The sequence below is a fragment of the Mytilus trossulus genome, chromosome 4, assembly GCF_036588685.1.
Source record: "Mytilus trossulus isolate FHL-02 chromosome 4, PNRI_Mtr1.1.1.hap1, whole genome shotgun sequence".
Classification (NCBI taxonomy): Eukaryota; Metazoa; Mollusca; class Bivalvia; order Mytilida; family Mytilidae; genus Mytilus; species Mytilus trossulus.
In genome coordinates this window covers 10,508,391-10,520,818 of record NC_086376.1, presented here as the reverse complement: position 1 = coordinate 10,520,818, position 12,428 = coordinate 10,508,391, and the positions used below count along the sequence as shown (strand labels likewise).

Genomic DNA, 12,428 nt, shown 5'->3' with positions numbered 1-12,428 from the left:
GGGGGGGGGGGGGGGGGGGGGGGGGGGGGGGCCTCTGACTGACTTAAGAGGGGGCCCACTCCAGTCATGCTTCAATAATTCCCTATATAATCAACCAAATTTTTCCCACAAAAGGGGGCCTGGCCCCCCAGCCCCCCCCTGGATCCGCCTATGATTGTTTTTCTCAGTGTCAGATCCAGGGGAGGGGGTAGAAACCCCCCTTTTTATTGGACAATCAAACCCCACCTCCCACTTTTTTAATCCTGGGTTGGGAACCCCCTTTTAAAAATAGTGATCAACACATACTTATTATCTTGGTCAATACTAATCCAAAGTTAATATTGATAATCCTTGAAGGCTTTTTACTTTCAACTCCTTTAACGAATCATTGACAATCCTTGAAATATCTTACTTTGAATGCAAGACTTATGTACCCAATAGCCTTGATGATTTGAAAAAACTACATTTTATCAGTTAAAATGTTTTTTTCATAATGACTTTGACCTATTGAAACAGTTTGTAGAAATGAGGATTTACATAGTATTACTAATCAAATATTAAAGAGATGCCAAGCTAGCTACAATCAATCATTCTAACCTAGTCATATAAATGGTCACTATTATAAGTCTTCTTTAAATAATTGATTATGTCTTGGTCTGTAGTTATGGTTTATCGTACTACAAATTGTGTTATTTTTCAATAGTTTATGTATGTCACACTTACAGCTATGCTACATCAAAACTTGTTTGTTTGCAGTTACCATCAAAGTCATCAAAATTAGTGTTTGTCAAACGGCTATATATCCAATGAAATTTTTCCAAGAAAGAATGTGGTTCAAGTTTTTTAAATTTTTTATACTTTTGTCAAAGGGTGACCATTGTAAATATTTGGTCAAAATTTTATAAAAATTAAACAAGCCAAATTATTCTTAGTCAAGGTGTTTGGTACCACCGTAAGATGATACCTACCCAACAACCTTCACTAAAATTAATATGGCTAGTTAAATTTTCATAAAATTTTGACAAAGTATTTACTTTGACCCTTTGACAAAAATATAAAAATTTCAAAAAAAATGAACCAACCTTTTTATCAGAAAAATTTCACTGGTTATATAGCAGTTTGACAAACACTAATTTTGATCATTAAGAAGCTTATTATTTTCTGAACAACACAACGTAATTAAAACTTTTATCTGATTTTACAGAGTTATCTACCTGTAGTGTTAGGTACCACCTTAAGATGAAAATTAAGTGCATTTTATATATATCTTCATAGGGCATGTGGTTTTGATGATCTCCGTTTGTTTTTACATGTTTATTGTTTTCTACTTTCTCTTTTATTTTAAGTTCACTTTGTTGAGTAAAGTGTATTATTTTTTTTTATCAAATTTATGATAATATTTTGTTCTGTTTATTTTTGTATATTTGCCTATATTGCTAAACAAAGTGCTGGTCATATCAAAATATCTGTTTTATTGGACATAAAAAATAACTGTGCATGGATAGATAAAAACAGTACTATACAAATCTGTTATTCAGTTTGAAAATTTGTTTTAATGTTTGAAATAATAACTATCCAGTTTAAAACTTTTAAAAGTTAACAAATGTAAATTTTAAAATTATTGCAAGAATTTATTTGTACAATTGTTGGTTAATGCACAATGTGTTGTATTTAAATTTAGCCAGAATTATGTTCACATCTTTAAATGTCAAATATAATTGATGCAACATTATTATTTCTCCTTAAAAGTATTTAACTTACACTTTATATCCATTTGTTGCTTTTACACTTTTTGTATTAACTATCTATTTCTATTATTTGAGAAATAATGTCTTTGTCTACTTCTATTGTTGATAGAAATTGTTTATGTTTTACCTGTTATATGACCAAATAAAATGTATATGTGGTTATGGTTACATGTTTGACTCCAGTGGCGGATCCAGGAATTTTCAAAAGTGGGGGCCCACTGACTGACCTAAGAGAGGGCCGCTCCAGTCACGCTTCAGTGATTCCCTATATAAGCGAAAAGGGGGCCCCCCCCCTTAATCCGCCTCTGGACTCAACAGAGGTTTTTATAGTAAAAGTTATACAAATAAGTTTGGTTAAATATGATATAGGCAAATAAGGCAATACTGATGATATTTTTGTGTGTATGACAGAAATTTTAAAAGAAAATCATTGATCTTTGAAGACTAACATACTGAAAAAGACAAAAAAAAAATTTAAGATTAAATGATCGTGGTACATTTTGTATTATTTAAATGTAATAGAGTAAACTTTATTATAGAAAAAAACGTGAATTGTTATGAAGTTAATTGGTGTGAAAACTGCCTTGCACAAACTTAGAATAAAGTCTTTGGACATTTCTTAGCTTGTGAGTAAGTTGCCTGTGATAACAAAAAAAAAAGAGTAAGAAGGTCGTATATTTCTTCACAACAGTCCTATATTGTTGTTTGATAAGGTTGTTAATGTTATGGAAATATACCTACTGAATACCTGAAATTAAAGACACCAAGAAAAGGAACATATATACTAATCAAAACCACACTATTGTTTAATTTGGAAAAGATGTTATTGTTATTTGCATTGTTTTGTTTTATCCTAGAAGTGCTGTATTACATTGTACCAGTAGTATAATAGTATATATCTATAAAATTGAGAATGGAAATGAGGAATGTGTCAAAGAGATAACATCCTGACCATAGAAAAATGAACTAGAGAAGTTCTCGCTCGGACACACTCCATAATCTAGTATATTATAAGAGCATAAACCTGAAGCACGGGGAGGCACTCTACTGTCTCCACACGGCACTAAAGACAAACTCTGTAAAAAATAAAATTGAGAATGAAAATGGGGAATGTGTCAAAGAGACAACAATCGACCATAGAAAAATTAACTAGAGAAGTTCTCGCTCGGACACACACTCCATAATCTAGTATCTATAGTATGAATTAGAGCAAACATCTAAACAGGTATCAATTTTCTCTTTGATCTTATTCTGACAATTAATTTGTTATACATTGGTTGTTTATATTTTATTTTATCATATCTCTTCACAGTTAACTATGAAATAAATGTAAACCCTACCTTTGTCATCATCATGCTTAAACAAAGCATACATTATATGTAAATTTTCAAAATTTGTCAACAAAAAGTATATGATGCTTTATATGTATGTGTGCCATTATAACTGGTACGTTAATTTCATATTTATTGAATGACATCTTTTACTATCTGTTTTAAAACAAAGCACCATGATAATTTTTGTTCTCACTACAAGCTGCTTTATGTAAATTAACATTTAAGAATAGCTGATACCCAACTTTTACATATCTGTCTGAGACAGAATAATATAGTTTTCTGGCTTCCTCTTGTTGTCAATCTTGTATCTTAGGTTAGACTTTCCTTTATTTTAATATATGCTCTCTTTTTTTCTTTTGATATTTAAAGACATTAAAAAAATCCAATTGATCAAAAACCGTGATCCTAATCTTTCATTTGTATCTTTTCAAGTTTTTTGTTGAAAATTTTTCAGTGGGATAAAAAATTGAAATCATGTTAAATACTTATACATTTTTTTTATGTTGACCTGAAAATATAACAGAAAGTCAGAAGTTTGCATATCATGCACTAGTAATTGTTGGAAGCCATGGTTGTGTTTAAATGTGCAGTTGTATCAAGATATTGAATTTAAATGTGCAGTTATTAAGGTATTGAATTTAGATGTGCATTGTTTGCCTAATAAGTATTTGAAGGTATAAATTGTGCAATATATATGTAGTTCACCCTAGTTGTTATATTCGGTGTTGTGGATTAAAATGTTGTTAACTCTTACTTTCATTTATTATTTTTCCAAGTTAAGCTATGAGCGTGTTTAAACAGAAATCTTAAAATTTATGAACTTTTTGTGTGACTGCTACTATGGATTCATTATTATTGTTTGGATACCTTTTTTCATGGATTTAAAGGTACACTTGAACCAAGAAATTCAAATGTGCAACAATTAAATAAAAACTTTTTTCTATAGACTTTGTATGCAGAGATGGGCAAAACCATGAAATCAAATACCCAACAAAATGCAAGTCTTCCTCAATCCTCAAAATCTAATACCCACGAAAAATAAATGAATCCACATTATTACAATAAGCCCTTCCCCATAAACAAATGTTTATGTTTTCAAGTTGTAGTTTGAATTCATCTCTTTAAACTGATCAGCTTGGAGAAAATTTAGCCCATTGCTTTAGTGAAAGGTTGTGTGTGTAAATCAAGTGCAGTATAGTTTAAATTTCCGACTATGAAGTTTAATATCTCTTTGTTGTATTAGAACAACTGAACACCCATGATATAAAGAATCAGACTTTTGACTTGGAAATGATAACTTCCATCATAATGATTGTTCTTCTGAAGCTGAAGTTTACATATGAAAGGGAGATAATTTTGGTAATGTTGATTTTTGCTGCAAAATTATCTCCCTTTGACACCAGTGAATTTGAGAAAAATTAAACACTTCACATTTTATCAAATCATCTTCATAATCCTATTCACAGATTTGTTTCACATTTTGTTATGCCAGGGCCTAATCAAACCACATTTCATAAAATATTTGAGGTTAGGATCGTACAACTCTTGATTAAAACATTAGCCTCACAGAAAATTGGATTATAACCAAGTGCTTTCAGATCTGTATGAAAATGTAACACAATGTTCAATGCCACAAAAGAAAGGTTTGGATTAAATTTGGGGGTTAAAACTGGGAATTAGGGTAAATAAATGGAGAATGTGTCCCCATGAACAGATGATGCCCAGTTTTGCATAAAACATTATAAAAGGATATAACACGACAAAAGTGATGATATCCAAATTTGAACTTTTCTGAGTTTTGTGGTAATAAGGATTGTGAATAGTATAGGTCTCGTAATGTTTGGATGGGCCAAATTTAAGTTACATAACGGAAACTAAAACTTTTGCATTGTTTTATAAATTTCATAACATTTGGTTGAGGCAAACTCAAGTTAGAGATTGGAAACTAAATCTTTTGCAACTTTTCCATTTATAAAGGGACATAACTCTAGAACAGTTAAAGTGCAACACCAAATGTGGTATGGGTTTTGCTCATTGTTGAAGGTTACAATGACCTATTTTTGTAACTTCTAAGTCATTTATTCTCTGCTCAAGAGTTGTTTTGTTGTCAATCATATCATAAATTCTTATTTAAATATTAGAAAAACAAACCTACAGTACGTGGAGAAAAGTCATTCCTCTTTTATATTTCCTCAGCTCATTTTATTTAATCAAATTGGAAAACTCAAATGTAAAAATTAAACTTTGATTATAATTTTTTTATTAAAAATGCTTAAGAAATAAAGTTCATTGTATTTTCAGATAAATTTCTAATTGGTATAAAATATATTAAAAATATTTAAAAAGAGAAATGACTTGGCCACAAGATATAATGCAGTTGTTTCAACTAATTTCAGACACAATAAATGTCATATATAAGGGGAGCATCCACTGAAATTATAACAGGCATGAAAGAAAAAACAAATTTCATAAAATTATCATATTTACTTAATTGGTTTCCTAGAAGTTCTAACATGTCTATTACGTTTTAAATGTTGCTCAGACCATTCAGCTTTTAATTTTTCTAACATTTCCGGCGTAAGAATATTTGATTTCAGTAAATCCTGAGTTAATTTCCCTTCCGGATGTGAAGGTGCTTTAGCTGATTCTGGCTGGTCTTTTTCAACATTATTTTTACGATTTGGTTTAAATAATTTGCCAACTTCGTTGAGTAGTCCACCGAGAATTGAATCTGACTCGTCACTAAGATCTGGAGTGGCTTCCTTTGAAGTTTGTATTGACGATTCAGTCGTTTTCAATAATACTGTTATTCTCTGAACTGCTTCTTGAATTATAATATCTAATTCTTTTTGAGTTTGTTGCACTGCTTCAAAATCTGGGAACATTTCTGGAAAGCGGAACCTATAAAAAATAAATACTATATTTACTGTTCTAATTTATTCAGTTATATTAAATAGTAAAACGAAGGATATGGGCATCCATCCATGACACAACATCAGTACATGCACAGCAAAAAACCCACAAAAAGCATTTTGTCTTAATGTATTGTATCAAGATCAATATTGGTAAGCTTAATACTAAATCCCCACAGATTCAATGTAGTCTATTAAAAGAAGTAAAGGCCAATGCCAAGTCCAAATTCAGTGCTGTAATTTATAATTTAGAACCTTTTTTTACTGTTTCCTTCCAAATGAAGAGCAAAGAGAGACTAGGTATTTAAAATCTTCATTTGTCTGAAAACACTGTTAACTATGATTACTTTAATACTTTTTCACTAAATAAATGTTTGATAAAAGTTAAAGGTGGTATGTAATACTACAGGGAGATAACTCTGTAAAATCAGTTGAATGTTTTAATCATGTTCTATTGTTTAGAAAATATGAAGCTCCTCAATGATCAAAATTACTGTTTGTCAAACTGCTTCATATCCAGCCAATTTTTTCAGATAATTTGTCTGGTTCAAGTTTTTTGAAATTTTGATATTTTTGTCAAATAGGCAAAATAAATATTTTGTAAAAATTTTATGAAAATTTAACGAGCCGAATTAATTTTATTCAAGGTGTTTGGTACCACCTTAAAAATTGTGCAAAACTTTTGAAATGAATCTGTATCAGGGTTTCCAAAAAGAATTCAACCCAGCCAGACATATTTATCTTATCCCGATTTTAATCCCTTAAGACTAAGCAACAAAGGGCAATTATAATAATCAGTTGGACATCATATACGAATTATGATTGACACAAATTTGGTATTTGACTTGGTTTTTAATACAAATTATGTTCTGCCGCCAAACTGTTAAATTGACAGTGCACCATTCACAGTTTGCAACATCAGAGTACAAAAACAATGTATTAATATAAGACTCTTTATTTGTGCAAAATTACCCTGTCAACAACTTCACTTCTATTTTTAAAAATACATTACTAAAACATAATGTGACTTTAAGTTGGGAGTTGAAACTGAAAGCTAGCTAAATACAGGGCCTTTTTATAGCGAACTATGAGGTATGAGTTTTACTCATTGTTGAAGGCCATACAGTGACAAATTAACATTTAAGTAATATGGTCTCTGTTGAAGAGTTGTCTCATTGGCAATCATACAACATCTTCTTATTCAATAAATACATCTAATTACCTAAGCCAAAGGTACAGATCAAACACATCAAATATATCCTCTAGATGGACGAGATCATTTATTGTCTTTGGTTCACTTATAGTTCCTATCTGTCCACACAACCAATCAAATGTCAATGGCTCTCCAACATGAAGTTGTCTTGCAAACTAAAGTTAAAAGTAAAAAAATTATACACCCTGAGACCAATACTAAGTCATTCTAACTTTCAGATGATGTACACATAAAAATTTTACCATGTTCTGCTTATTCAGTAATTTTTTCATGCATTCTTTATTTAGAAATATTATCATGCATTTTTAGTTCAGTCAATCTGAGTTTTAACCTCAAACTAATTGCAACAGAAAATGTTTATTCTAATCTAAAGCATTAAGCCCTTAATATAAACAGAAAAAAAACCCCATAAAATCTAACATGAGGAAAACTCAAAATCTGCATTTTTAAGAATGAATGAAAAAATGAGTCTTTTTTTGTCAGTTTTTGGTTGAATTTCTTAAAATATATGTTAAGTATGATACTTTGACAGGGTTATAAGTTCGTATTTGACTATATTATATAATCCTCTGCTCACAAAATGTACAAAACTGAATGACAGTGTCTTTTTTGGGGGTGCATTTTTCATTAAAGAAATTACAAATTTAAGGCTATTATCTCATTGTATTTTGACATTAGTCACTGGGAGATATAAGTATTTTGTTAAATGCTGAAATATATGATGTAAACATTCCAATAAAACCAGATTCATTTAAATGTTATAAATTACCTTTTGAAACATGGAGCACACAAATGCTTTATTTCGTGATATTGGAGAACAGCATAAAACATATCTAACTCTCAATGTTAATGGTATATGCTCTATCATTTCAGCAAGGATTTTAAAATCATCCAAGTTACACATGAAAAAGTTAGCGTTATCTAACTCCGACAAAACTATAAAAATATCCTGGAAAAAAAGAAATATGTATCAGATTTACTATATGTTTGTAGCATCACAAGAAACTTAAACAAGATTAACCAATACAAAACAAAAGAAAAATAAATAATAATGTTATTGCAGTCAAATGATAGATGGATGTTTAATATAGGGACAAATGTAATGCATTTACAGGACAAACACATGTGAGATTTAAATATGAACCATGCTTTGTACAAGACCAACACCCTGAGCCAAATTATTAAGGTGTTTTTTTGTACACAGTAGCAGTCAGCAGACAGACATGTCACCCTACTCAGACACATTATTTTGACTTCGAGTCTACCTGTCTTTGCTCTTTATACTTTAATGATGCATGCTTAGCAAAGTAGCAACAAATTTAAAATTTAAAAAAAAAAAATCAAATACCCAAACAGGTTCATACCCAAAATATGTGGCACTCAAATCAAACAGGCCACCATAAGGCAACAGAGGCTGTTGCAGTCTTATAAAGTCAAGTGTTCAAAGGTGACTTTCAAAAGCTTAAATTTAATGGTCTTTAATAATGCAACAGGAACAATACCGCACAAAAAAATCCCATCAATTGAAAGATTTTAATTTCCCTTTCAATAAATCAGTAAACAAGCATTCAAATGTTATCTTAATCTCTTAAACCTAATAAATTTGATCATTCTTCTATCAAATATAATATTTGATTTTTAAAAATCTACTTACTATCAGATTACATAATGTGGCACTAGGGAGATGATATGCAAATAATTCTATCTGATCTGCAGTAGGATGTAAGCCAGCTTGCTGAAAAAGACATCAAATTATTCAAAGCAAACATGTCTAGAACTGATCTGATGGCCATTGGAACACCAGTCCAATTTAAAAAGGGATTAATAATAATGATGAAGTAATTTTGAGATAACATTCTTTACGACAAATTTGCTATGAGTCTGAAACTTGTTCATGTAACAATAATGCCAGACAAGTACATAGGAATAAATCAATTTAGCTTAAACTCATCATCTTTTGTTTTAAGAACTCATCTTAGAAAAATGCCCTAGAGCTATCACTCAGATATTCAGTGATTTTTTTAGCATTGCTCTTAAAAATATATTATTCTCCATACAAATAAGAAGACACAACAAAATGTGGCATTTAACCAAACAAACAAATCAATACCTTTATACTATCTACAGATCTAGTAATTACCTTTATACTATCTACAGATCTAGTAATTACCTTTATACTGTCTACAGATCTAGTAATTACCTTTATACTATCTACAGATCTAGTAATTACCTTTATACTATCTACAGATCTAGTAATTACCTTTATACTATCTACAGATCTAGTAATTATGTCTGTTAATAATTGTAAATCTTTCCTCCTAAATGTTGTCACTTCTCCATGTTCAAATTGTGTTCCAAATCTGCCTGCCCTGCCCCCTATCTGAAGTGCTGTAGATGTATCAACAACATCAATCTCAACTTGTCCATTGTCCATAATAGTTGGTTTTGTTAGAGAATAAAATATAACTCTTTTGATTGCTCTATTGAAAAATAAAAGATATTAATGTTGATATGTTATCTTGTTCGCAATGCATTTGCAATCACATAAATTTTCCATCAAAACTGTTCCACTGACACATAAAGTAATCCAAGTTGCTTTCAGGAATCATAATCTTATGAAATAAAATACAAAGTCCTGAATTTAAAATCAAATAAACATGTTATTTCACAAATCCAGGAACTTTTTTAACAAAATTTCTTCAAGTTCTTTTTATACAATATCTTATGACTTAAACTGACCACAGTTATACTGTTTAGTTCAATATGTTAATTGTAAAAGTTCTGATAAAAATGGCCACTGACTTTATTTAGAAAATCTTGAATTATGAAAAAAATAAACAGCTCCATCTTCACATCCATAAAATGTTGTTCCCCCTTCATTATTAAACTGTAGTAAACATCTATCTTACTTCTCTTAGAATTCAAACTTTCTTTAACTGAACATTTTTTCCTACTGTGTGTGTTTCTTAGTAAAATACTTACAAATTAAGTCCCATTCCTATAGCATCTGTAGCAACCATTACTTTACAGGGATCATTGGGATCATTAAATCTGGCTGCCTGGGCTAATTTTGCTCCTAAAAATAGAATGCAGTAAATATCATTACCAAAACAGTAAATGTTCATTACATGATATTTACAATTTTTATAAACTACTTTTATATAGAGTGGGGTGCTCATTTTCGCCACATCTTTCCATGTTTTCTAAAGTTTATGTTCAGGTCTTAATGTTTTTGAAGTATATTGATATTTCTATATGAAGATGACTCCAAATGTAAATATTTTTAAGCTTGAAAATGTGTTTGTACGAAAAAAATCATCTGAAAAGTATGATTAAAGGGTGTTTGAAATTTCCCGATGTTTTGTCAATGGGGGACACATATTCGCCATTGTTACACATATATTTTAACCAAATAACTGCAGCTTTGAACACTATTTATCCAATCAATTTCATTGTAGATGAATAGCAGACATTTCAAATGTGTAAAGAACTGAACTTTAAGGCATTCAGTCAAAGAATCACTTAGAAATACTTCTTTGAAATCATGTTTTATTATTCAGGAAATTTGCCAAAAATCTTCCAATTTCAGCATTCCTTTGAAGTTTTTAAACCTCAAAATCATAAAACAGCAAAATTGTGTCCACAGGGAATATGTGCGCCCCTCTCTATATTTTAATTTTGTTGTTATTTTTTCCTTTTTCCAAGAACAATGAGTTAGCAATTTTTCCAAAATTTTCAAAATCACTGTCAAACTGTATCAAAGTTTTCAGTCAAAGATGATTAATAAAAATAAATCGCACCTAAAATGTTTTTACAGAAAGTTCTTTGTAAATGTAAATGATTTATAGAAAACACACTAGTTTGGTACTGTGGAGCTCTTGGGTCCTTGTGATATTTTCTACAATTAGCAGACCATAAAGCTACAGATTTTTTCCATTTCAAAACGTTTCAAATTGTGAGCCAGGTTCAGGTCTCACTTATTTCCCCAAAATTTATTGTTTATTGTCTATGCATAGCTTGTCAATGTATATACATTGTATTTGTTTCATTAAATATTCTTTTTGGGTTATGATACACCTATCTAAGTTTGACTATTCATTTCCATGATTTTATTGTCTAATTATTTCCTTTTGTTTACCTTCTCAACATATTTTGTTCAGCAATACTGAATATTGGCTTGACATTTGGTTTATAACTGTTAATTTCAGCATCGATTTATGTAAATTTTTCTTACCTGGAGGCAGTCCACCATATATAACAGCACATTTTATTCCCTTTTTTTCTAACTGTTGGCTCACAAAGTATATATCATTTTTACTGAAGCATACTATACAATCACCAGGCTTTATATTGTCAAAACTTTCTAAAATAAAAAAAATAATCATACACATCATAAAATTTAAATAAATTTTCATTTTTCATTAAGAAAACGTTGTTTTCTAGGGTTTTGAAAAATATGCAGGCTTTTGTTGATAACATATTTTGATAAATGGTGACATATATATACATTTAATTTATCAAATATGTAAATAAACAAAAAGCATATGTTCCAATCTGGTCATTTCACTAGCTGTGTCAGCAAAAATCGGGAAGTTAAACCCAATGCATAATTAATAAGATGAATAGGCATGCAACACAATATTATTTTTCAATTATTAAGCAATCTTATTGTAAATTTTTTGTATATATCTTTAAAACTTGGTCATAATTTGGTCAAAATCAGAGCTACTATCTCTTTAAATGTTGAAAGCAGTTTGAATTTACTAACCATGTAAATCTTTGCATGAAAGATAATTATTTTTTCTTTATACAGACGCAGTTCAAAGAGTTAAATATGCACGCAATATTTCATAAACATCTGAAACATCACTAATTTACGTATACTTTCAATAAAATGAAGTAGAATATACAATAATTAAAACAATTACATATGTTAAGATTGTACACTGCCATTAACTGACATCCTTTCTTTCTCATGTAGAGGCCTATGCGACCGAGTGGACTAAGTAGTTACTACTGTAATCACTAGCTCGTCAACAATGAGGTTGTGAGTTCAAATGTGGGTGCACACGACTCCAATCTTAATTGAATAGGATTGTCAGTTTTCCAATAGAAGGTCAGTGGTTTTCTCTGGGCACTTTGTCTTCCACCACCAATAAAAACTGGCTACCACGAAATGGCCTGAATGTTGTGCTAAAAAGTTGCATTCAAACGATCAATTCTTTCTCATGTCATGTTAAAT

General features: G+C 30.2%; 1 protein-coding gene across 1 annotated transcript in view; it reads right to left on the bottom strand.

Moving 5' to 3' along the window:
- Positions 1 to 5,441: 5,441 nt before the first annotated feature.
- LOC134714639 (ATP-dependent RNA helicase SUV3 homolog, mitochondrial-like) overlaps positions 5,442 to 12,428 on the bottom strand; it is a 19,348-nt gene continuing 12,361 nt past the window's right edge. The window contains exons 9-15 of the mRNA XM_063576050.1: positions 11,421 to 11,549; positions 10,169 to 10,262; positions 9,447 to 9,666; positions 8,841 to 8,921; positions 7,956 to 8,135; positions 7,196 to 7,341; positions 5,442 to 5,962 (exon numbers count right to left, since the gene is read on the bottom strand). Coding sequence (XP_063432120.1) covers positions 5,545 to 5,962; positions 7,196 to 7,341; positions 7,956 to 8,135; positions 8,841 to 8,921; positions 9,447 to 9,666; positions 10,169 to 10,262; positions 11,421 to 11,549 — 1,268 coding nt within the window. The 3' untranslated portion in view covers positions 5,442 to 5,544. The remainder of the gene's footprint in view (positions 5,963 to 7,195; positions 7,342 to 7,955; positions 8,136 to 8,840; positions 8,922 to 9,446; positions 9,667 to 10,168; positions 10,263 to 11,420; positions 11,550 to 12,428) is intronic.